The following is a 22410-nucleotide window of genomic DNA, read 5'->3' on the forward strand; positions in this document are numbered from 1 at the left end:
CCAAATTTCACCCATTTGATAAATTAGAAAGAACACAATCCAACATTTGTAAAATTTTGAGTGAACAATTGGTTAAACTGCAATGAAAATATGAAATGGCAGATAACAATTGCTTATCTTTGAGTTCAAATATGAAATGCTTTATTGTCTCACATCAGAAGAAACTTGAGGTGGTTTTTTTTTTTTTTTTTTTTTTTTTTCGGGTAGAGTAATTACTAGAACAGATGCTTTATTGTCTCACATTCAGATAGTCAAATGTAAAATTGAATTGTCTTAGTCAACATACTTGTTCTAATAAATGGTATTCTGTTCTAGTTAGACTTCAGACTGAGTATCTTACTAAGTTGCTAGAATGCTTTTAATCAATTTTTCCTTGACCTGATTTGTTACAAAATTGTAGTACTTCATATTCGGCGACTAATTGAATTGTTTTTCTTGTGAGATAATTGATTATAATTTAGCGGAATTATAGCCACTCAAACTCCTTATAATTTAGAGGGTTGATAAATCTAACAAAGTTAAGTTTAGTTGATAAGTTTAATTAAATTCAAATAAGTTACATCTAAACATAAACTAGGAGTAAGTTCAGACAGTTTCATTTTCTAGGAATTTGAATTAAAGCATTATCAAAATGAGTAACCAATATCCAAAGCAATGTGTCAAATCAGTTAAATAGTATTAATACTACACTTCAACATGGGAAAAGCTATGTAGCAATCTATAATATAGATTTAATTAAGTTAAAATTTAAAATTAATCAATAAAATGATCATAAGATATTGTTTCTAAGACATTGCAACATTTAACTTTCCATATCTCTCCATCACTTTACGAGTTGCTAGAGCAGCAGCCTCACTTGCCCTCAAAGTCCCTGTTGCCATGAGAGCAGCGAATTCTCTGGTTATCTCCTCTTGCACTTTACCTCTGGCATCACCAAGAGGGTCTTCTGCTGGATCAGCCGATGTCTCTTGTGCTCCCGTTGGCTGAACAGCAGGAGGCACTTCTTTATCTAGAGTTTTCTGAGATGTGTTAGCTTCCTCCTTTTTGTTGGATTGCTCCTGAGATTTACTATTGCTCTCAGTTGCTTTGGCATACACATTTGAGGACTTGCTTTGACTGCTTGTAACACCTGTTGCGGCCTGTCCCAATGATGATGGTCTGAACTGAGGAGCTTGAGGAACCGCCCCTGCTTTCATTGTTGCCTCTAGTTGCTGAATCATAGGCACTGTGAACAAAGGTTGCAAAGTCCGTCAGCTTTGGTTATTAGGTAATAATTTTAAGAGCTATTGATATATAAACAAATATCAAGTATTGATAAATAAACAAATATCAACTATTGATATAATCATCCCACGATTTAGAACTTCAGCTTTGATAAATCAATATACTTCAATATCACAATAAAATCTCAGAAATATACCATAAATTCATTAGCCTACATTCAGAGGGATTCTAAGTATGAAAACAAGTCACAGAACTCCAAAATAACCAGATTAGTCTAGAATCAGCTTTGGATGAAATAATTTAAATGCAAACCATTTTGAAAAGACCTCAACAACAACGCCAAATTCAAGAAAAAGTCAATCAACAACAATAAAATTCATAAAGTTGTTAATACAAAACAGTGTAAATACACAAAGGAATGGTGAAGGACAGACTTGAGAAAAGAGGACGAATCAGCAAAAACAGTTAAGTTGATAACAGAAGAGGACACAGCAATGATATACAAGTCAATGTAATGAAATGACAACTTACATATCATAGCACCCATGGGGCTACTCATAACTTCATTAGGGAGCTGAAGAATATAATCTGGAATGGATGTTCCTACAAGAAATTGAGCAACCTCATTGCTGAAGTTGTTGCAATTGTGAGAAAGTAAACTGTAAGTTTCAGCAGTGTAACGATCACTGATTTCCTCCAGGTAACTTTCAAACACATCTTGTGGCAGATATGTGATCCCCAAGTCTACAACTTTCATTGGTGTCCCATATTGTGTTGATCCAGCAGGAGCATGTTGTATTCCTCCTCCAAAGAAGTACTCCTTACCATAAACAACAATTCCGGTGTGCCTGAAATTGAAAAAGTCCAAGTAAAAAAAGATATCCAGCCAGATTTCCTATATTGCACTTTAGATACATCAAAAGATTCAAAACAATCCCATCCATGGTATTTCTGCATTCTTTCATCCTAAATACTGCAGTGTGATACAGATGAAGGGCAAGTATAGTCTTTTCCCTCTGTAAGACATTATCTTCACAGTTTTAATTTTGGTCTGTTTTGAGATTTTTTACATTATATATATATATATATATATATATATATATATATATATATATATATATTATAGTACCTCTGTTTCATTTTATTTGCAACGATATGACATTCACCAAAATCTAGGTAAAGTTTGTTTGTGAAGGGTAAATGGACAGAGAAAAATAAAGCTGCATGTAATGAGGAGAGAGATAGAAATGAAAAGTAAAAAAGGAAAGAAAGCATTTGTTGCAAATAATTTGTAGTATCCATTTTAAGTAAATGTTGCAAATAAATTGAAACATGGGTAGTATATCATTTTTTCTGGCATAGTAAACAGTTTCTCTCTATCTCTTTCCTCATCACATGAGTTCCTTAAGAAGCATGAACATTGAAAAAGGTTCTTATCTATCTTAATCTCTTCTTTTGGAGTTTAATAAGTAATATCCTTGAAGATCTTCCCATCTCTCGTCTCATCACACCGGAAAGTCATTGGCAAGCAAAAGGAGAACTTCAAAGCCACCACAGATCACTACTTTTCACAAGTATTTTGTGGTCTACAACTAAAATGGTTCCTTGTTAATATGTTATGATAATTCCTCAGCTTATTATTAGTGAAAAATAGTAGTCTACAACTAAAATGGTTTCTTTCTTTTTTTGTTTTTTGAAAACACTAAAATGGTTTCTTGTAAAGCATGTTATGATATGATTCCTCTGCTTCTTATTAGTGGAAACATTTAGACTTTTGCACTATTCACATAAGGTAGTTTGACATCCTTTGTAATATACTATTATATATTTATAAAAACAGTCATGAAAGTTCTAGTTAGATTCATCTCAATCAGCAGAAAGTGTATTTTCTGAATATCTACAATTTATATTTTTTGCCTACTGTTGATAATTGAAGGTATTGATGTTTGAAGTCATGCATTGGAAAACCATGCCTACAACGTGTCAACTATTTTTTTTTTTTTTTTTTTGACACAAAACGTGTCAACTATTATGAAATAAAGAAAGCACTACTATATCCATTCTAAATAGAGCAGTTGCAAACCAAATAATACCTCCGTTACAGGTTATGTGCAAAGATTTGACATAAAGCAGAGAGGGAAAATGTCTAATCGTTGCACATAACCTGTAACGAAGGTAGTATTATAGTATCGCTTATTTACTGTGATTGATCCAAGTATACAACATATCACTTTTTTTTTGTTGAGAAATACAACATATCATATACCAAATAGCTTCAATGGCTTTCCCAAGAAAAGTGGTAGAAAGTTGACGAGCAAGTCCCTGGCTCAAGTCATAGACATGCAAAGTGACTCTGTGACCCTCCTGTAAGCATGACAAGTAAACAACAAGATCAGCACCATCCTATTGCTTGAAAATTATTACATTAATAATACTAAGCAAGAAGTGTATTTCATAGGTTGATGCCTTACTTCAGCCATCCTCAAAAAAAAATCACCAACCAGAATAATCAGCCCTGAAAAAAAGACCAAAAAAATTCCTTTTATCAAAGCTGCATAAGGCTCGAGCAACATCAAACTAAAAAGAAGCTAGCCAAAAGCCAAACTACTGCTTCACATAACCAAACCAAAAAAAAAAAAATTAAAAAAAAACACATTGATAATATTTTAAGGACAAATACTATGGATTGCCAAGAAATTAGGTTTTTGTATAGTTAAAAAAATATATAACATGACTCGAAAAGACAATGACCCATAGGTTTGCAGATTAGGGGGAAAAAATCACTTTCAAATGAAAACAAACACTGGACATACTAGTATAACAACATAAGTCATTCAGTACTACAAAACCCAAATGGCAAATGCAACAGGCACTCTACAATATGCAGACTGATTGTCTGCATAACAATCGACACAACTAAAGAACTAAAGAGTTGTGTCTCCACTTAAATCCCATTCAAGAATTGATTTCATATACCCAAAAGAAGAAATTGCCAGCATTTAAGATCTTCACTCCATATTTTAGGCACAAATGTCTCAAAGACCTCCTATGATGTACTCCCATTATGAATCTGTTATGAGAGAGCCAATCACTAAAAAGTACTCTTATTGCGAGAGACCCAATTACCAGGGAACTCTTATGAAGCAAGCACAATAAAGACATCTTATGCCTTATGAAAACCAAATCAGAAGTTAAACCAACCACTAGCATCCAGTAGCATCATAATACACCATAGACCTTCAAATCTGATAAATCATAGTATAGTCTGTCAATAAGCTTCTGAACTACCAAAATGATAGGAGACCAAAACTTAAGACTAGAACCAATTATAAGGACTACATTCATCCAATATTCTCTCTTTCAAACAAGGTTAAGATATTTTTAATAAATACTAATATCCTCCCATCTCCAGTGAATCAATCATAATGAGTGAAAATCAATGATGCTTCAATTCAATTATCCCAAAAGTATGCTGTGTGAAAAATGATAAAAGTGCAAGGACAAGAGCATTGGATTTTTGCTGCTCCAATGCTCCACATACGGCAATTGGAACTTTGGAAACTAGACATGCATGTGTGGTTGAAAAAACTTCAAACCTGGGAGAAAAAAGTGGCATCTGAGATAAGTTATAATAGGCCACTTTCCTCCAGAATTTGTTTGGTTTGAAGATGGGAGGAAGACAGCTAGATCAGGAGTAAGGTGGCTTATTGTTTCCTGGCTATGCATAACGCCATAGGTCAAGTAGCCTTGACGAGGAAGGAGCAGTGACCGGGCCAAAAACACTAGACTTCATCAAGCATTAGTAGATAAAGACATCTAATGGTAGAGAAGAAATACGTGACAAACAGCCTGTAAACCACCATTGACAACAACACGAAACATATGACTAAGGCTGGCAGCTAAACGGATGAAAGCAATGTGGTTCTGAGAAAGATGTTACGCAACACGAAGCAAACAAAGGATATGGGAAGCCAGAAAATTCAATAGCTATTACTCTGAATAAGATTACTTTAGCCTTGTGAAAGGCTAAAAGGTGAGATTGTCCTAATACTTCAACTTCCTATAACACAATAGACAGGGTCTTTGGCAAAAAAGTTCATCTTTCTAACTTAATCATTTGTTTACAGAAACGACATTGCTACCACTTAATCTAGCAAGATTGCGACTTTAAAGCTTCATACTACTCATAACAAATAACATTATCAATCAAAGCATCAAGCAAGTTCAGAATTTCCAGCAATTCAAAATTCTGCTCACCAAACACAGTATTCAATCCTAACTCTTACAAACCTAAGAGTGAAACAATTCACAGTTCTACTCTGGCCTAGGAACAACCGACAACCAAACATTAGTACCACAAACTCAATTCAACCAATGTCGGTACTAGCAGCGTGCATCCATATGTCAATCCCCTAAATTATCATTATCAGATCTACAATACTCGTAATCCGTAAAATCAGCAGCTACCATTACAACAATGCTCTTTACAAAAACACTGATCACATTGTATTCAATATCGTACACCATAAAAACCCAAAATCATTCACCTAAAACAAGCAAATTGTACTAATATAAAGGAACTCAAAATCGAGCAATTTCATCCCAATTCTCAAAAAAATCAATGATGAAAAAATCAAACTAATTATCCAGCTTCAATTAACTCCAAAAAAATTCAAAACTTTTGATTAAACGCATATCAAAACAATTAAGCACAGATCGATCGCAACTTGCAATGAAAAAAACAATTCCCTAAATATTCAATCAATCAATATCAAATCATTGAAGCAAACCCTAATTTCAATTAAATTTGTAAAAAGAGAGAGGGATTTACCAGAACAAGCGTTAGTTGGAAAGGAGCGAGAAAGTCGTAAGAATGCACCGCAATTTGTAAATCGGATTTTAATTTGAAAGCAATTTGGGGTTATATAGTTAGTGCGAGGGAAAGTTTAGTGTGTGGGTTTCTCCCATATTCTGTGACATTCTAGAAAGTACCTGACCACTTCCTTTTCGACACGTGTTATGTGCTGTTCGAATGTTAACCACGGGAAAATTCTTCGATGTGTTTTTTATGTTTTTTGTTGCAAGGAAAATTCTTGAATTGGCGCGTATTTTTTTGACATTCCTCTTCTACTTCACTACTTGTAATGTTTAGCATGTGTTTAAGACTATGAAGTAATTCAGTTTGTCTTGTGATTAGTGTCTTAATATAGGCGAAGTAATAATGTGTGTATGAGATAATGAGATTTGAGCTCATGACCTTTAAGTTACGAGGTCAAGCCATTAGTTCATTATCATTAGGCTAAGTTTTTAATTTGTTTGCTATGAATGTTTGGGTGTTGTTGATGTTAAGTGTACATCATTGGGTGTTTATAACTTGTATTGCAATGTATCAAATCAAATGTAATACCGAGTGATCATAAAAGTCAATTGTGGTAGGAAAGTAAAAGGTTCATAGCCAAGTTCTTACTATATAGTGGTTAATTTGATATAAATTGTGACTTTAATTTGACTTATATTGACATTCAATTTTGAATTAATGAACAATGTTATATTGTGTGAGTCACATCTCACTAAGATTATGATGAAATGCATATAAGTTTTATATGGAGCAAATGTATTTTGACATATGAAACATTGTGTATAAAATACTCTGTAATTATCAGGTTTAGATATAAGCTTTACAGCATTCAACGTCGTTTTTGAACATTTTAATTTTAAGAATTAAGATATTTCGAACAAGTAATTGAAATTATATATCAGTGTTTAAATTTTAATTTTTTTTTTTTTGACATGTCATATAAGTTTTATACATGATGCTTGGATTTTTGGAATTTAGATACTTGTATTTTACAGGGTTTTTAACTTTTTATCAAGCTAGTAAAAAAAGTTTTTTAAAAAAAAAACCGTCTTAATTTTGCCAATTCAATTAATAAATATAGAGTATGATCTTAAAATAATTATGAGGGAATCAAACCAAGTTATACTCCAGCAACTAATGTACTTGTATTTGTTCCACTACAAGCTAAGAGAATTTACAAATATACTTAGCACGGTGCACCAGCAACTAAATATTGCAAATAATTGTTAACGGGGGTAGTATTTAGTCATTTTAATGATTATTATTCATTAATTGAGCACCCTTCGATACAACTTGAACCCGGGTAGATGTAAAGATCTTCACTACTAGTTGCAAGAGAGGTATTAATAGATCTTTGTTAGTGGGAAGCATAACCCATTTACTCCCATCATTTTATCTAACAAAAATATTACCTCAAAAAAAAAGAAAATAAAATAAAATAAAAAGGTCAATATAGATTGAACCCCCATAGAGAAGCATACAATCATGGCCGTGGGGCATATGCAAAGTACATATCTCAACTGTAAAGAGCTATGGTTGGTCTTTCTTTTTCTCATCCTTCATTTTTTACTCCGTAATTATTCAGATTGGTGTGTATTTTTTTTTTTTTTAGTTCTGTGTCTCGTGTTTACAAAATTATTGCACATTGCCTTTTTACTATGTACTACTGTATGTAGTTATATATATAAATATGTAAAAATAAATAAATTAAATGAAGTACTAGTTTAATATAAATAAAAGTTGCAAATAATATAGTAAACACATATGTTAATTTGTAAATATTAAGGGTTTGTTCTAATTGTCTAAACTGAGCTGAACTAAACTAAACTTATTAGAGCTGAACTGAACTGATTGAATTGAACTTATTAGAATTGAATTGAACTGAACTAAACTGAATATTTTATAAGAGAAGGAAATTAAGAGGTAAACTGAACTGAACTGAACTTATTAAAGCTGAACTGAACTGAAAATAATTGTATCAGAACTGGCCCTAAATGAAACAAAATGTTAACTTTTTTAATTTGAAATTTGTGGGTACAATCTCTAATTGATCCCCTAATTTGACCTCCACTTTGACTTTAATTGAGTCATGCGCAGACTGACTTGAATTCTTGATTGATGGTCGTCAAGGCTTGATCTCAATCGAATATAGTTGATGCAAGATTTTAATTTGCATCACGCATTGACTTGATTTCTTGATTAGGGTCATCAACGCTTAATCTCGAGAAGATATTTGACGTAGAGGCACGAGCTTATGGTGTGCTTAATGTTTTGAAGTTATTCTTTTCTCCTTTGCTGAGGCCCGCTAAGGCTAGATCTCATATAAGGATTGTTCTTCTTTTTTCATGTTAAGGGTCGTCGAGACTTGAATTCTTCTTTTTCATGTTAAGGGTCGTCGAGACTTGATCTCGTCTACGATTGATCTTCTAGATTAGAATGCCACATCAAATGCTTGATTTTCTTCTTCTAGGCCTTCAGAGGTTTTTTGTAAGGAGGTGTAGGGTTTTGAGAAACTTTCTTTGTTTTATGATGTAGCCTCCTTAGCTTGTTTCCTTCTCCTTATCAAATGGAGTAGAGAGCTCTATATGTTTATACAATAAGTGGCTCCTAGGGTTAAGGTTTAATGTGTAATGGGGTTTTGACTTGGTAATCATGGTCCATCTATTATAGTTTAACCCATTCTATAGGTTTTAACTATTAAAGTAAATGGACTTAACTAAAATGGACTAATTTAATATATTTTACCCAAAGTCAATTAACATTGAGCCAATAATTTGACTTTTGATGACCAAAATCAAATCTAACGTGGCACATGTACAAATTTTATGTGCCTGACCAAATCTCAGTCGCCCCTCAATTTTTTTAATCCAATGTTTGAGGGCTAGAAACTTGGTCTTTGAGGGTGAGGGAAAAGGAAGGGATTCTCACCCCCAAGTACCGCAATCGAGAGAACTCAACCTTGTAAACTTAGCTTGTAAATTAATCACCAAAACTAAAATGAAAAGGTTACAAAATATTGGATGAAATAAGTCATGAAAAGACCATGCGATCCTTGTTCTAAAAAGTTACTTATAGTTGAAGAAATATTGTACAAAACGTGAGGGTTTCTCTCTCGAGTCATGCCTAGATTTGCGTGCAAATAATCCACCATTATATTGCCTTAATAAACAAATATAATCTTCACCCTTCACCCGTCAACTTATCCCACTATCTTACTCCATATATTTAATTCACTTTTCTAAAATTGTTTATAGATCACAGATGAAGACGAATTATTATTATTATTATTATTATTATTATTATTATTATTATTATTATTATTTATTTATTTATCTTTGTAGGGTGGGGAGATAAGGATCCTAACCACACTTTAACCCTCACGATTTTTTTGTCTAGTATTTGCGAGTTAGACTCATGAGAAGTTGGGATAGAGTGAGGATGAAGGATAAGAGATCATCATCCTGGCCTCAAGTATTGCAGCTGACGGAATTTAACCTTGTAAACTTGTGAATTCCTCAACAATAGAAAAAACATAAATCCTTACCCAATAAAAGCACCAACACACAAAAAATTGGGGTTCCTTATGAACAGTGTTCAGACCAAATTACCCCTGTATTTGTGCTGGCATTTCCTTATCTACAGTGCTGTGACTGATTTGCCCTCAAAAAAACCGTGTGCATCATTGCTGCCAATTCACTGACCACGTGTAGGGATGGGTGACAACGTGTCTGAGAATATATGACAAGGTGGGTGATTAAAGTTATCATCTTTGCTTAATTTCTGGACACTTATGCATCGCATTAAAGCAGCTGAACATGTAGGAATTCATTTGACATTGTTTTTTATTGCTGATGCATTGATTCAATTAGAGCTTAATTTGTGATTTGCATGAATAATGTAAGGCTAATTTCCCATTGTTTCTGATTGCATATGCATTAATTCGATGTTCATGGTGCAGTTATTGGTTTCCACTTCTAAGGTATTGTTTAGTTTGGTCTTAGAAATTAGCATTGCACATTTAGCTGATTATATTATGTTTGTTGTAAGTGATTAGTGGTTAGAGGGTGGCGATCAATTTCAGTGATTTGTTTGTTTAGCTGATTAATTTATGCTTACAGTTATTTCTTCGTTTAGATATTAATTTATGCACCTTTGTGGGATTTACAACAATTCAGGCATTGGGAAAATGGATTTGGGAGGACTAAATTGTTTGATCCTTTTTATGGTGAGCCTCTTAGTTATCCGTTGGTCTATTGTTTTGCATGTTGTGTGAGAGGGTTTCTCTTTTACAGCTTTTGCTCAAGCTTTGGGAAGTGGGATTAAGGTTTCAAAAGAGATTAAGCTACTGTTTGGTTAGCTCAAGTGTTGGGAAGTACGGTTAAGGTTTTTTAGTTTTAAAAGGATTAATTTGCTGTTTGGTTTTCAAATCAAAATAAAATCACTTTTATTTCTGCTTGCAGCTGCTGCTCAAGTTTTGGGAAGTGGGATTAAGGTATGTAATAAAAAGATTACTTTGATATTTTTTGAAATAAGCAAATTGTTAACTTTTTCCTGATTGTGAAGTAGATTAGATTTGGGTGTCATAATTACTTTATTTGATTTTTGGCTTAGGCCTTTCACACACTTTTTGGCTTTTACAGCTGTTTCTTTTATGCTGGTTGCAGCTCAGCTTTTTACCCAGTGGTTTTTAGATGGTGAACCTTATTATCTATCGGTCTAGCACTTTTCATACCAATGGGTAAATGTTTTCCTCTTTTAAGCCAATACTGATACATGGCTCATTGAATTACCTGTTGTGTATGGCTTAGTTTGTTTGCATTTGTTTGTCTTCTACTGCTTTGTGTTTGCATAAATTAAGGATACAAGCCAGTTCATCTGGTTTTCCTCATCCTCATTGCAACAAAAAAAAAAAAAAAAAAAAAAAAAAAAACTACACACACCCCAGCATAGTCCCATGGAGGTTACATTAGAGGTAATCATGAAATTGGATAGAGGCTTCTTTGCTATAGTAACAACAGTGCACCTCTGGAAAACTAATCTTTGATATTACTGACCATGAACACAGAACATATATGAACTTGCTTCAAGGATTTCTTCATAATCATGACATTTTTAAACTTGACAAATTGATTACATTGTTTAAATTAACTTGGCATGGTTAAATTGGTGGCCATTGTTAAAATTAAATAGCTTATGTACACACAACATTTTACCAAATTGGTTGCTTAACAAACTTTGTGTGATTTATTCAACAGCAGTTAGTTTAAGTATAATCTATATATTAGTGATGAAGTAAAGATTTAGTTACATTTGTTTTGGTAAAGGTTGGCTAATTAGCCTGCCATTTTTTTGTGTGGCCTGACCTGTCTTTTTAAGTGTTCTTTGGTTCACAGTTAGTGTGGAATCTGGAATTGGTTACATGGGCTGGCTTAAGCTCTGGTTTACATCTTTTTGTTGTTGATGATAAATCATGCAATTGTGATTGTAATAGGGATCAGTTTTTGGTGAAGGTATTGGACATTAATTTTGCTTTTTGCCGTTTCTATTGCAGAGTTATGAGCTTGCGATGGGTGGAGGTGCTAGCTCTGCTGTAAGTACTCCATTATTTACAGCTATGTTGATTTGCTGCATTTTTTTTGGGGGGGGGGGTTTGAAGAATCGCATTGCATTGCTGTTTTTGTTCAGTGTTGGTTTGGATGGTTTTAGTTAGTATGTAATGATTTTGTTGTGTTCTTTATATCATGTGTTACATGCTTTGGTAGGTTAGTTTGGTTCTTTTGTATGGTATATATGTTTGGTTGCCTTTTTAAAGGGCCAGCTATGTTGATTTGTTGTTTTGTGTGTTATGTGTAGCGTGCCTGGGTAAGTTGCTTACATTAGTTAGTATAAGGTGAGTGTTTTGTTATTTTAAATGGGGTATGTTCTGTTAAATGCATAGTTATGTTTGAAGGTGATCTGTTGCATGCTTTAGTAACCAGCCTTGTTGTTCTTTTGTGATGTAATTGCATGGGCTATTTAGATAGCTTTGTTGTGTGCCATGGATTTAGCCTTGCCTTTGTCTGTGTCTTCCAACAACACATGTTTCACTACCTTACACCTGTAGCTCAAGTGATAAGATGTCGCTACACCAGTGTTAGCTGCAAAAGCACTTTTCTTATGCTATGGTATGCACACAGGTGGCTGGTCCTGAAACTCGAAAAGTGTCTATTTCTTTTTCCTGCCTGCTCCAGCAAGTTGTAGAGTATCTGAAAATTCCTCAGCCGGCTTACTACTTGGTTGATGCGAGAAAGAATGATGTGAAGCTTGTCTTGGAGACTGACCCAGGTTTGGGCTTCTATGTGTATGAGGGTGGTCCAGCTAAAACAGTAGCAGAATCGCGTGAAATAGCTGCTGAAAAAGGCGTTCTTTCACTTAGGATGGAGTACAACATTCAGGTTGAAGACTTGACTTCTAAGAAAATTAAGAAGCTCCAGTGTTGTGAATTTCTCTATCAGATGAAACGCATTGAGCTCGAGTCAATGGAAAGGGAGGCAGGGAAAGTGCCAGTCAAGTGGCCAGATGTGCCAAACCACAAGCGCTGCAAGAAATATGTGTGCATTGATTACATGGATGTTCTGCGTATTCTAACTGTGGAGACTAAAGCGCGTGTTTCGGCAGTTAACACTTTCAAGATAGGACCAGAAAAGTTTATTTCGTGGCTTACGATTTACGCTCCTCCAATTGCTACTGGAATGGAATGCATTTTTAGTGGTGCTCGTGCTGACTGCAATGCTACCAAACAAGAGGCTGCTAAGAGGGCTGTAGATTTTCTGCGCACTGCATACAATCTTGACATAGTGGATTTGAACTATGGCAATGGGGTTTATGCTGGTATTAAGTGTTCCTTGGCTAGGGAAAGCTACTTAGCAGCTAAAGAACGTGTATTGGGGATTCAAGGTGCTTTGCACTTAGCTCCTTTTTTAGGTGAAGATGGTTGCATAACACCTAAGTCTGCTGTGCACAGGATTCCAACACCTGCTCTTCCTCCACCTCCACCTCAGAAGCCAAAAGCTAGGCCATCTTTTGGTGACCGCTTCAGTCGGAAGCCATTTGCAGTGCCTCCTGAGTTGGACACCTTATTTAAGCGGAGGAAGTTTGATTAGGGATCATAGTGGAGTCACATAAGACCTTGTTTTGCTGGCTTACATGTTTTGTTTCGTGTGTTCGTGTAGGCCCTTAGATATGGCATATTAGCTTAGTGTGCTGCTTGTATTTCAGCTTATTTTGTACTGCTTTATGTGTTAGTTTTATTGGCAAGTCATGGTGGGTGTTTTCCCAGAATATAATGTACTCCAGCCTTTTGAGCTTTGATTAATGAAGTCCTATTTTCTTGTCATTGCTCATTTTTCTATGAAAATTCTTGCTGTATTGTTAAGCATGCTTTTTTATATGCACAACATGGTTAGCCATTAGATTTTTGAAATTTGATCAGTGTGCAATTTTTCCCTTGACAGGTTATACTAGCTGCAAATGCATTGTTACACTGTTCCATTTATTGAAAGATTCTGCAGTGCCTATTTGCAAATTCTTGTTGTCAGTAGCTCAGTTTATATTACCACCATGCGTACATACAAGTTCCTTTACTTGTTATATTTGTCCCCCATGCTATTCAAAGCACCTTATAAATTATCTATTGCTATTAAGCTGCAATCATTTTATTTTGTTCTTTTAAAATGAAAATACTTTGTTGGTATCCAGATCGTGCTTTGCTTCAAAAAAAACCGTTGCAAAAAACTCGGGTTAGCAAACGTTTATAGATGATACAAGCTATGTCTCAAACCCCTGCTCCTATGAGGTGTTAGCTTGTGTTTCTTATCACATGTTCAGAAAAAGTTTTTGTTATTCAGAATTTTTAGGTTTTTGCTTGTTCTTAGCAAGTGTTTCTTATCATTCAATATAGGGAAATGGATGGGGCAAGTTCTGCCACACATCAGCAGCAAGAGGCTGGACAGATTGAGCCTAAAATTGCTTATGTAGGGAATGTTACCAACATAGTGGTTGCAAATTCAGCAACACAGTTTAATAGTAAGCAAAATTGTTTTTATTTGCTATTTGCATTATTTTGGCAAAATTCACTGAGTGAGGTTAGAAGATGAGCTAGCTAAAACAACTATGAAAGCTGCCTGTGTTTGGATAGCATTAGGGTCAGGTTTATTCTAGCTTGGATTATTTAGCTATGCATTTGAATGGCAAATTTTTCATTTACAGGCCCACAGCTTTTGCCTGCTGATTCAGCTGTAGCTAACATCCCAGGATGTGAGAACAGATATTAGCATTGCTCCCTCAGACCAGTTCATGTTGTATAGGCAACTTCCTGAGAATTCAAGGTCTAGCAAACGTAAGCGAGCACTTGCAGCTATGGAACAAGAGCCTGTGTTAGTGAGGTGCTTTTACTTTTTTTAAACCACAAGAACACATGCCTTGCTATATTTCTGTGTTTCTGCTGATATTGGTGTTATGTTGTTTTCCCGTTGGCTATACAGAGAAATAGGTGAAACAAGTGCACAGGGTAGTAAAAAAAACCAGGGAACAAAACAAACAAAGGCAAAAAACAACAGTAAGACTTCCTTAAATCAATCCTTGTTCTTTAAAGCTTCTTTGCCCATTTGAAATCAGATTAAAGGCCAGATATATTTGAGAAATTTAGCATTATAGTAAATGTAACCATTACCTGCTGTTAGCTAGCAGCCTAAGCATTTACAACACTTTAACCTATCACCAAAACCAGTAGGTCTTATCTGACATCACATTGTCTTTGTCCTCTTCACTTTCAATCTTCTCAGCATCCTCATTGTGCTTAGGCGCCACTTGATCCTTAGAAGCATCAGATATCATGGCTGCACTATCATCAGGGACATCTTCATTATTCTTCTTAGTTTTTTTCCCTTCATTACAGGTTTGCATTCCTTCAATTTCAATGGACACTTCAGCTAACTCCTTTTCTATCTTCACAACTCTCTTTCCCACTTCAAAATGAATTGCTCTTGCATCTGCTAATTGGCCCTGTAAATTAGCCTTTATAAGTTGAAGATGCTCCAGCTTGGACTGCATGTTACGTTTTTTAGACATAGAAAAATGGTTAGAAAACATGTTTTGATTTTCTGCCATGATCAATTGTGAACTCAGATAGAAATGGATGTAAAAACCTTTCATATATATAAAAAAAAAGATGCACCAGTATGCAGTTCAGCTAAGCAGGCCTAATATACTATAGGTAATACACAGTGTGTAAGTGTTATAGATGAATAAATGCTCCCTTTCCCACCACAGCTTTTATAGAAGCATTAAAAGAAAAAACTTGCTCAGTTATATGAGACAGATTAAGTGAATTTTATGTCATACCTGATTACATTAGACCAATTTAACCACTAAATGTTTAGTTCTGTTATAACTTAACATGTAATTTTCATATGACAGAGAAAACTACTGCAGCTTCTCAAAAGAAGGTGGTCAAGCAAGCTACAGTTAAAAAGCCCAGTAAGTTTTCCTATGCGTATTTTACTATTTTATTTGCTTATTTTTTGCAATGTACCATGCTGATAAATTGGCTTGGCATGCTTGGTTGAATATCAGAACCTCCAACAGCTGTAGTTGGCTTAAAATTGCCTGCCACACCTTTGAAACTGAAATCCCCTTCCGTTTGCCCACATTGCTGTGTAAAAAAATTTGAACATGAATCACTTCATTTCTGTTGTGGAAATGGATCTGTTAAACTAGCCACTAATGAATACCCCCCTGCACTATATAGACTTTAACCATCTGATGAGGAAGATGCATCACACTTTAGACAATACATTCGATTATATAACAACTTATTTGAATTTAGCTCATTAGGTGGTAAATATGATGGCAGCATACATAAAGGAATATATGTTTTTAAATTGCATGGACAAATTTACCATAACTTGCCTGATTTAATCCCTGATGAACAAGGCCCTAGATATTTACAGCTCTATTTTTATGATGGCCAATTTGAATCAACTGCTAGAGCATATTGCTTTAAACAAGTCAGGCAAGATATTATAGACATACTTATGGAGGTATCTGCTCAAAATCCTTACGCTCGCCTTTTCAAATCATTAAAAGAGCTTGACATTCAAGAAGATACACAAATTACTATCAATAAAAACACCGTTTTAGACCAGCAGGTTTATAATGCACCCACAATAGATGAAGTGGCTGCGATTTGGCCTGACAACAATTCATCAAGCGCGTCCAATGGCCCATACATCACTATCAGAGGAAAGTCAACAGATTCTCATCGCATATACCATAATTATGGATGTTATGATCCCTTGCAGTATCCACTCTTATTCCCGCATGGTGATTGTGGCTGGGGTCAGGGTCTGGCCAAGGACAGTGGTACAGGACAGCAGGAAACAGACCCCATTACATCTTCAGTAGTGCATACAGAGGAAGATGTCCTTGCACAGGAAGCTAGCCGTAAGTTTCATCTGCCTTGAGTTTTATTACAAAGTGTCTCATTTTATGCTACTGTTGACACAAATCATGCTTCTGTAAATGCAAGCTTAGCGGACGCAGGTGGTGCTTCAGTCCGGCATATTTCTGCCCGTGAGTACTATGCTTACAAACTGCAATGCCGCCCAAACAATATGCTCCTGCGTGCAGGCCGATGTTTGCAGCAATATATAGTTGACATGTATGTGAAGATTGAGAACACTCGCCTAGTCTACTTTCGCCACAACCAACAAACAATCAAAGCTGATTTGTATCAGGGGATTTTGGATTCCATTGAAAGTGGTGAAACAAATCCCATAAATGTAGGACGGTGAGTTATTTTACCCCCCACTTTTATTGGTGGTCCGCGAGACATGAAGCGGCGATACCTCAATGCCATGGCTTTGGTTCAACGCTTTGGCAAGCCTGATTTGTTTCTCACAATCACTTGTAATGCAAACTGGCCAGAGATCAAGGCAGAACTAGCTCCTGGAGAAACAGCTCAGAACCGGCCAGATCGTGTTGCCCGTATATTTCGATCGAAATTAATCTGTCTGAAAAAACAAATCATGAAGAAGCATATTTTTGGGAAAGTGGCTGCTATGATATATGTCATTGAATTTCAAAAAAGAGGTCTTCCTCATGCACATTTCCTTATTATCCTGAAGCCTGATTACAAATTGAAAACATCTTCTGATTTTGATCGTTTTGTCTTTGCTGAGCTACCACCCCACAACTCCCCAGATCTACGAAAAATAATAGTACGCCATATGATTCATGGCCCCTGTGGAGAAGCAAACCCTACATGTCTATGTATGGTTGCCAAAAATAATAACTCTGTCTCATGCAAATATGGCTACCCAAAACAATTCTATGAAGAAACAACAAACCATGATGATGGATATCCAGTGTACAAGAGACGAGATACAGGAGAAAGTGTCCGAATTCGAGGTTCAAACCTTGATAATCGTTGGGTTATTCCATACAATCCATACCTTTCCGCGTTGTTTGACTGTCATCTCAATGTAGAAGTCTGCTCATCTATTCAGGTTGTTAAGTACTTATACAAATATGTTTACAAAGGGCATGACAGAGTATCTTTTAATGTTGTTGGTGAAGAAAATCAGGCCGTTGATGAAATTCAAAGGTTCCAGTCTGGTCGATGGGTTTCACCATGTGAGGCAGCTTGGAGGATTTTCGGCTTTGACTTATTTGAGATGCACCCCCCTGTGCAGCACCTAGTGCACTTGGAAAACATGCAAACAGTTCAGCTAAGGAGTCATGAGCAACTTGATTCTGCAGTGTTAAATGAAAGAAGATCCAGAACTCAACTAACAGAATTCTTCAAAGCAAATGCAGCCTCACCTCAAGGTACAGGATATCTCTGTAGTGAATTCATTGAATATTACAGGTGGGATGCCACTGCAAAGGCATGGTTTCAGAGACAAAACAAGAAACTGGTCATAGGTCGGCTGGCATGCTTACACCTGCAGAAGGAGAACGCTTCTTTTTACGGCTGCTTCTTAGCAATGTACGCAGTCCCAAATCGTTTCCTGACCTCCGGACTGTGAATGGAGTGCTATGTGCCACTTTTCATGAAGCAGCTATTAAAAGAGGGCTATTTGAAGAAGACAATGTTGTTTATTCCTGTTTGTCTGAAGCTGCAGAAATTCATATGCCAGGAGCCTTACGTCGACTATTTGCAGCTGTGTTGGTTTTTTGCGCTCCGAGCAATCCACGTACACTATGGCAGCACTTCTATAATGATTTATCTAATGACTTTAGTCATACCTTTCCATAAAATGTAAGCCAGGTTTTGCTGCTAACAATACAGTCAGTTGAGAAACACTTAGAGTCTATGGGCAAGTCATTGTCTCATTTTCAGCTTGAACATCTACAAGAAGAAATGCCAGAAGAACTACAGAGAACAAAGGATATTATTGATGCTTTGGATGCACCTATTCCTCAAGAATAAATTGATTGTAGAGATAAACTCAATTCAGCTCAGCAAATTGCCTTTGACAAAATTATTTCTCACGTTCAAGCAGAAAAGCCTGGTTGTTTCTTTGTTGATGGCCCTGGAGAGACTGGAAAGACCTTTTTGTATAATTCTCTATACGCAGAAGTGCGCTTGGCAGGGAAGATTGTGCTTCCAACGGCAACATCAGGAATAGCTGCAGCAAATATACCTTCTGGCAGGACAGCACATTCACGGTTTAAAATTCCACTTGATTCGGAAACATCGCTCGCATGTGATGTTCCTAAACAAGGCAGCTTGGCTGCTTTGATTAAAGAAACAACATTGATTATCTGGGATGAAGCTTCAATGGCAAGGAAGGAGAACATTGAGTCTATTGAGCTCCTACTCCGTGATCTCTGTGATCCAGATCAGCCATTTGGTGGAAAAGTTATAGTCTTCGGTGGAGATTTCAGGCAGGTTTTACCAGTTGTTCCTCACAAGATTCAAAGAGAAGCTGTTGCAACAAGCCTGGTTAATTCACATATTTGGCCTTGGTTACAAAATTTACATCTGACTAAAAACATTAGAGCTAAAGCAGATCCCCCATATGCATCATTTTTGCTGAGTTTGGGAAATGTTCAGCTTCAGGCAACTGAGAATGCTTTTGTGGAAGTTCCTCCTCACATTGTGAATTATTATCAACAAGCCGAGGAACCTATTGATTATCTAGTTGATGCTGCTGCTTTCCCTGAATTGCAACAACCTGCCTTTACACCGGATATTTTCACAGAAAGGGCAATCCTAACCCCATTAAATGATGCAGTTGACTCAATCAACAACTTTCTGATTGACAAGTTCCCAGGAGAAGCAGTTGTTTATAGAAGTTTTGACAGTATCCTAGATGATAGTTGTGCAATATACCCAGCAGAATTCTTGAACCAGCTTGCCCCGAGTGGTATGACACCACACGAGCTAGTCCTAAAAGTTAACAGCCCAGTGATCTTGCTGAGGAATATTGATCCTGCCGATGGCCTATGCAATGGCACACGTCTCATATGCAAGTATTTCAGAAGAAATGTTATTGTTTGTTCAATAGCAATTGGTCATCGTAAAGGAGAGCTTGTATTCATCCATCGTGTGAACCTTCGGCCTCCATCATCAGCAAAATATCCGATTCAGTTTGAGCGAATCCAATTTCCTCTAAAACTCAGTTTTGCAAGGACTATCAACAAATCTCAAGGACAAACACTAAGCCAAGTCATGGTTTATCTCCCACAACCATGCTTCTCACATGGTCAATTGTATGTTGCATTGTCAAGGGCTAAGAAATCGGAAAAAGTGACTGTGATCACACCCCAGCCTACTGAAATTCACAGCACACCAGTTCTGAAAAACATTGTGGCTTATGATGTCTTGCGACTATCTGGCATAACATGATACAATATGATGCAGGTATTTCTAAGATTGCTTCTATAATTATTCATTGAAACAAACTCCTTTTTCTTTCTGTTAATTTTATTTTACTATCTTATTATGCAGGTCTGATGTTGTACATCTTTGGAATATCAGTTTGGTATAGAGAACTTTTTTTGTAATATCTGTTTTACAATCATTATTTTATATATAAATATGCAGCATTGAAATCACTTGCACTGTTTTACAAACATTCTTGTCCTGTTAATTTACATGCTCCTATTCAAATTGCAGCAACACTATTTGAACAGGTTTACTTCACATGTACATTTCTGTTTTCTGTTGCAATTAATATTTCACAATTGTGCTTTGACTAAGCAAGAAAATGATATTCAATGCACATCTATTATATAATGCTCATTAGGTGCAAACCAAAAACATTATCAAGAATAAATAAATAATTTGGATATAGTTGTTACCTAACTAGATATTGAACTGATATAATAAATAATGAGCACAAATTTTCAATGAGATTACAAATAGGGGGAAAAAAACATCAGGATCAAAGGTTGTCTGATTTCAATATTTTACAATATACCTAAAATAGCTAACAAAATCTAATTTGTTGCAAAACCCTTTTTATCTTTCTTATTTCACTGTTATATATAGTGCCCCTTCATTCTATCACCCTCAAGACAGTAAAGAAACATGGCTTTAACTTCACAGAATCACCTTATTAACTGCTAGACAATACAGTGATTCAAGTCATGATTACTTTAAGTGCAATTTCAATATTTTACAATATACCTAAAATGGCTAACAAAATCTGATTTGTTGCAAAACCCTCTTTATCTTTATTATTTCACTGTTATATATAGTACCCCTTCATTCTATTACCCTCAAGACAGTAAAGAAACATGGCTTTAACTTCACATAATCACCTTATTAACTGCTAGACAATACAGTGATTCAAGTCATGATTACTTTAAGTGCAGCCCTTTCTTAGTCTTTCAAACAGGTCACACTCAAGCTAAAAATAAATACTTTTTCCCTAGATAACTATAATTATAGCAGCACTTCTTTTTCTGCTGCTCCTATCAAGCATCACAATAACAACAAATAATAATTAAATTCTATGTTTCCTATGTGGCCCACAATGATGATTTCCAAAAAGAACCTTCTGCTATTTTTAATTCACATAACATCTATTCTTTTATAGCTAAAATAGATCAATAACTGATTACTCTATTATCTACTTGCACATGTAACCTTAGTGTATTTCACCACAAACAGCTTATTAACCACTGGACAGAACTATGTTTCAGTGACTATACTCTTATTACTTATAATATCACTTCATATTATACTTGCATAATTATTACCATTGCAGATTTCCTTGAGAGAGATTACTCAATACATCTTCTTATTCGATGGACAATATGTTGTATCAGGACATCCTAATAACCACTAAGTTATAAAGGTCATTCAGCTTTAACTTGTCAATAGGCTATTTGCTATTTAAGATTCTTATAGTTCTAGAGAGCATTTACTCTCCTTCCATTCTCTGCTGATTTGCTCTGCTGTTCTCGTGTGCTACCAATTTCTGCCTGCAACTCCACTTGAAGAAGGTAAGCACTTTAATGATGCTTTGCTGTACTTAACATCTACTTGTGCATTAACTTCATTCCTTCTCCTTTATTTACTTGCATTCAATTAAGTTATATGTGTTGCTTTCCATGTGGCCTTCTGTTAAGCTGGATTACATATGTACACATGTTTTTATTAGCTGTATTTTTGCTTGCTTTGCATTCAGCCAACCCATGTAGCTATTTTACATACAGTCCTTTACATAGAAGATTCTCATCCTTTTAAACTTACTATCATCTTGCCAGTGATTAAGCCACATGTACACAATTATTTTTACTTATGCCCTTATATTTGTTGCCCATGAGTTGAAAGGACCATGTTCAAGTATAATATATGACAGAGAAGCCATGTCTTTTTTAAAGTAGGTTACTTGGACATGAAACTAGAAAGGCACTTTGATAGAGTCTGTGGTTGACCTACTGGTGACTTGGTGATAAGTTAATTACTACTTATTGACTATATTAGTAACAAATACATCTTTAATTTTTTAAAAAACTTACAGTTGGCTAAGGGCTGATGAGAAAGTTACTTTAAGAAATTCCATCAGAAATTATATGAGAACCCGTATATTATGATATAAATCAGCTCAAACTGCCTATATTATGAACACAAAGTAACCATATTAAAGAAATTCAAGCTTTCATTTAAACCACACAAGGCGACTTAGAACATTTCACAACCAAATACTGAGCACAACTTACTAATTAACAACAGCGTACACACAACTAGAAGTAAAATATTGTTTATTACTAAAGCAACAACACAAGTCTCTGACTACTTAAAAACACAACTAGATTTAAGTTACAAATGC

At 35.4% G+C, this 22410-nt stretch overlaps 3 protein-coding genes across 6 annotated transcripts; 2 read left to right on the forward strand and 1 right to left on the reverse strand.

The window, feature by feature from the left end:
* Positions 1-604: 604 nt before the first annotated feature.
* Positions 605-6194, reverse strand: LOC110728116 (desumoylating isopeptidase 1-like). Its single transcript, XM_021907755.1, has 5 exons — positions 6056-6194; positions 3696-3739; positions 3491-3588; positions 1756-2072; positions 605-1225 (listed from the first exon to the last, which is right to left on the reverse strand). Exons 2-5 carry the CDS (start codon positions 3702-3704, stop codon positions 786-788), a joined length of 864 nt encoding a protein of 287 aa, XP_021763447.1. The 5' UTR covers positions 3705-3739; positions 6056-6194; the 3' UTR covers positions 605-785.
* A 3676-nt stretch (positions 6195-9870) lies between these two features.
* On the forward strand, positions 9871-13457 carry LOC110728117. Of its 4 annotated transcripts, none has more exons than XM_021907757.1 (5): positions 9871-10454; positions 10543-10574; positions 10723-10820; positions 11634-11672; positions 12259-13457. In XM_021907757.1, the coding sequence occupies exons 4-5, from the start codon at positions 11649-11651 to the stop codon at positions 13222-13224; spliced, it is 990 nt and encodes a 329-aa protein (XP_021763449.1). In that variant the 5' UTR covers positions 9871-10454; positions 10543-10574; positions 10723-10820; positions 11634-11648; the 3' UTR covers positions 13225-13457. The 4 variants fall into 4 exon arrangements, with proteins under 4 accessions (XP_021763449.1, XP_021763448.1, XP_021763451.1 ...); XM_021907756.1 differs by having other exon boundaries at positions 10747-10820; XM_021907759.1 differs by having other exon boundaries at positions 9871-10061.
* Positions 13458-16953: 3496 nt separating this feature from the next.
* LOC110727715 lies at positions 16954-19976 on the forward strand. The gene is made up of 3 exons (XM_021907297.1): positions 16954-17880; positions 17991-18289; positions 18566-19976. Exons 1-3 carry the CDS (start codon positions 16954-16956, stop codon positions 19974-19976), a joined length of 2637 nt encoding a protein of 878 aa, XP_021762989.1.
* The last annotated feature ends 2434 nt before the right edge of the window (positions 19977-22410 follow it).

Source organism: Chenopodium quinoa, unplaced genomic scaffold (genome assembly GCF_001683475.1).
Source record: "Chenopodium quinoa cultivar QQ74 unplaced genomic scaffold, ASM168347v1, whole genome shotgun sequence".
Taxonomy (NCBI): domain Eukaryota; kingdom Viridiplantae; phylum Streptophyta; class Magnoliopsida; order Caryophyllales; family Amaranthaceae; genus Chenopodium; species Chenopodium quinoa.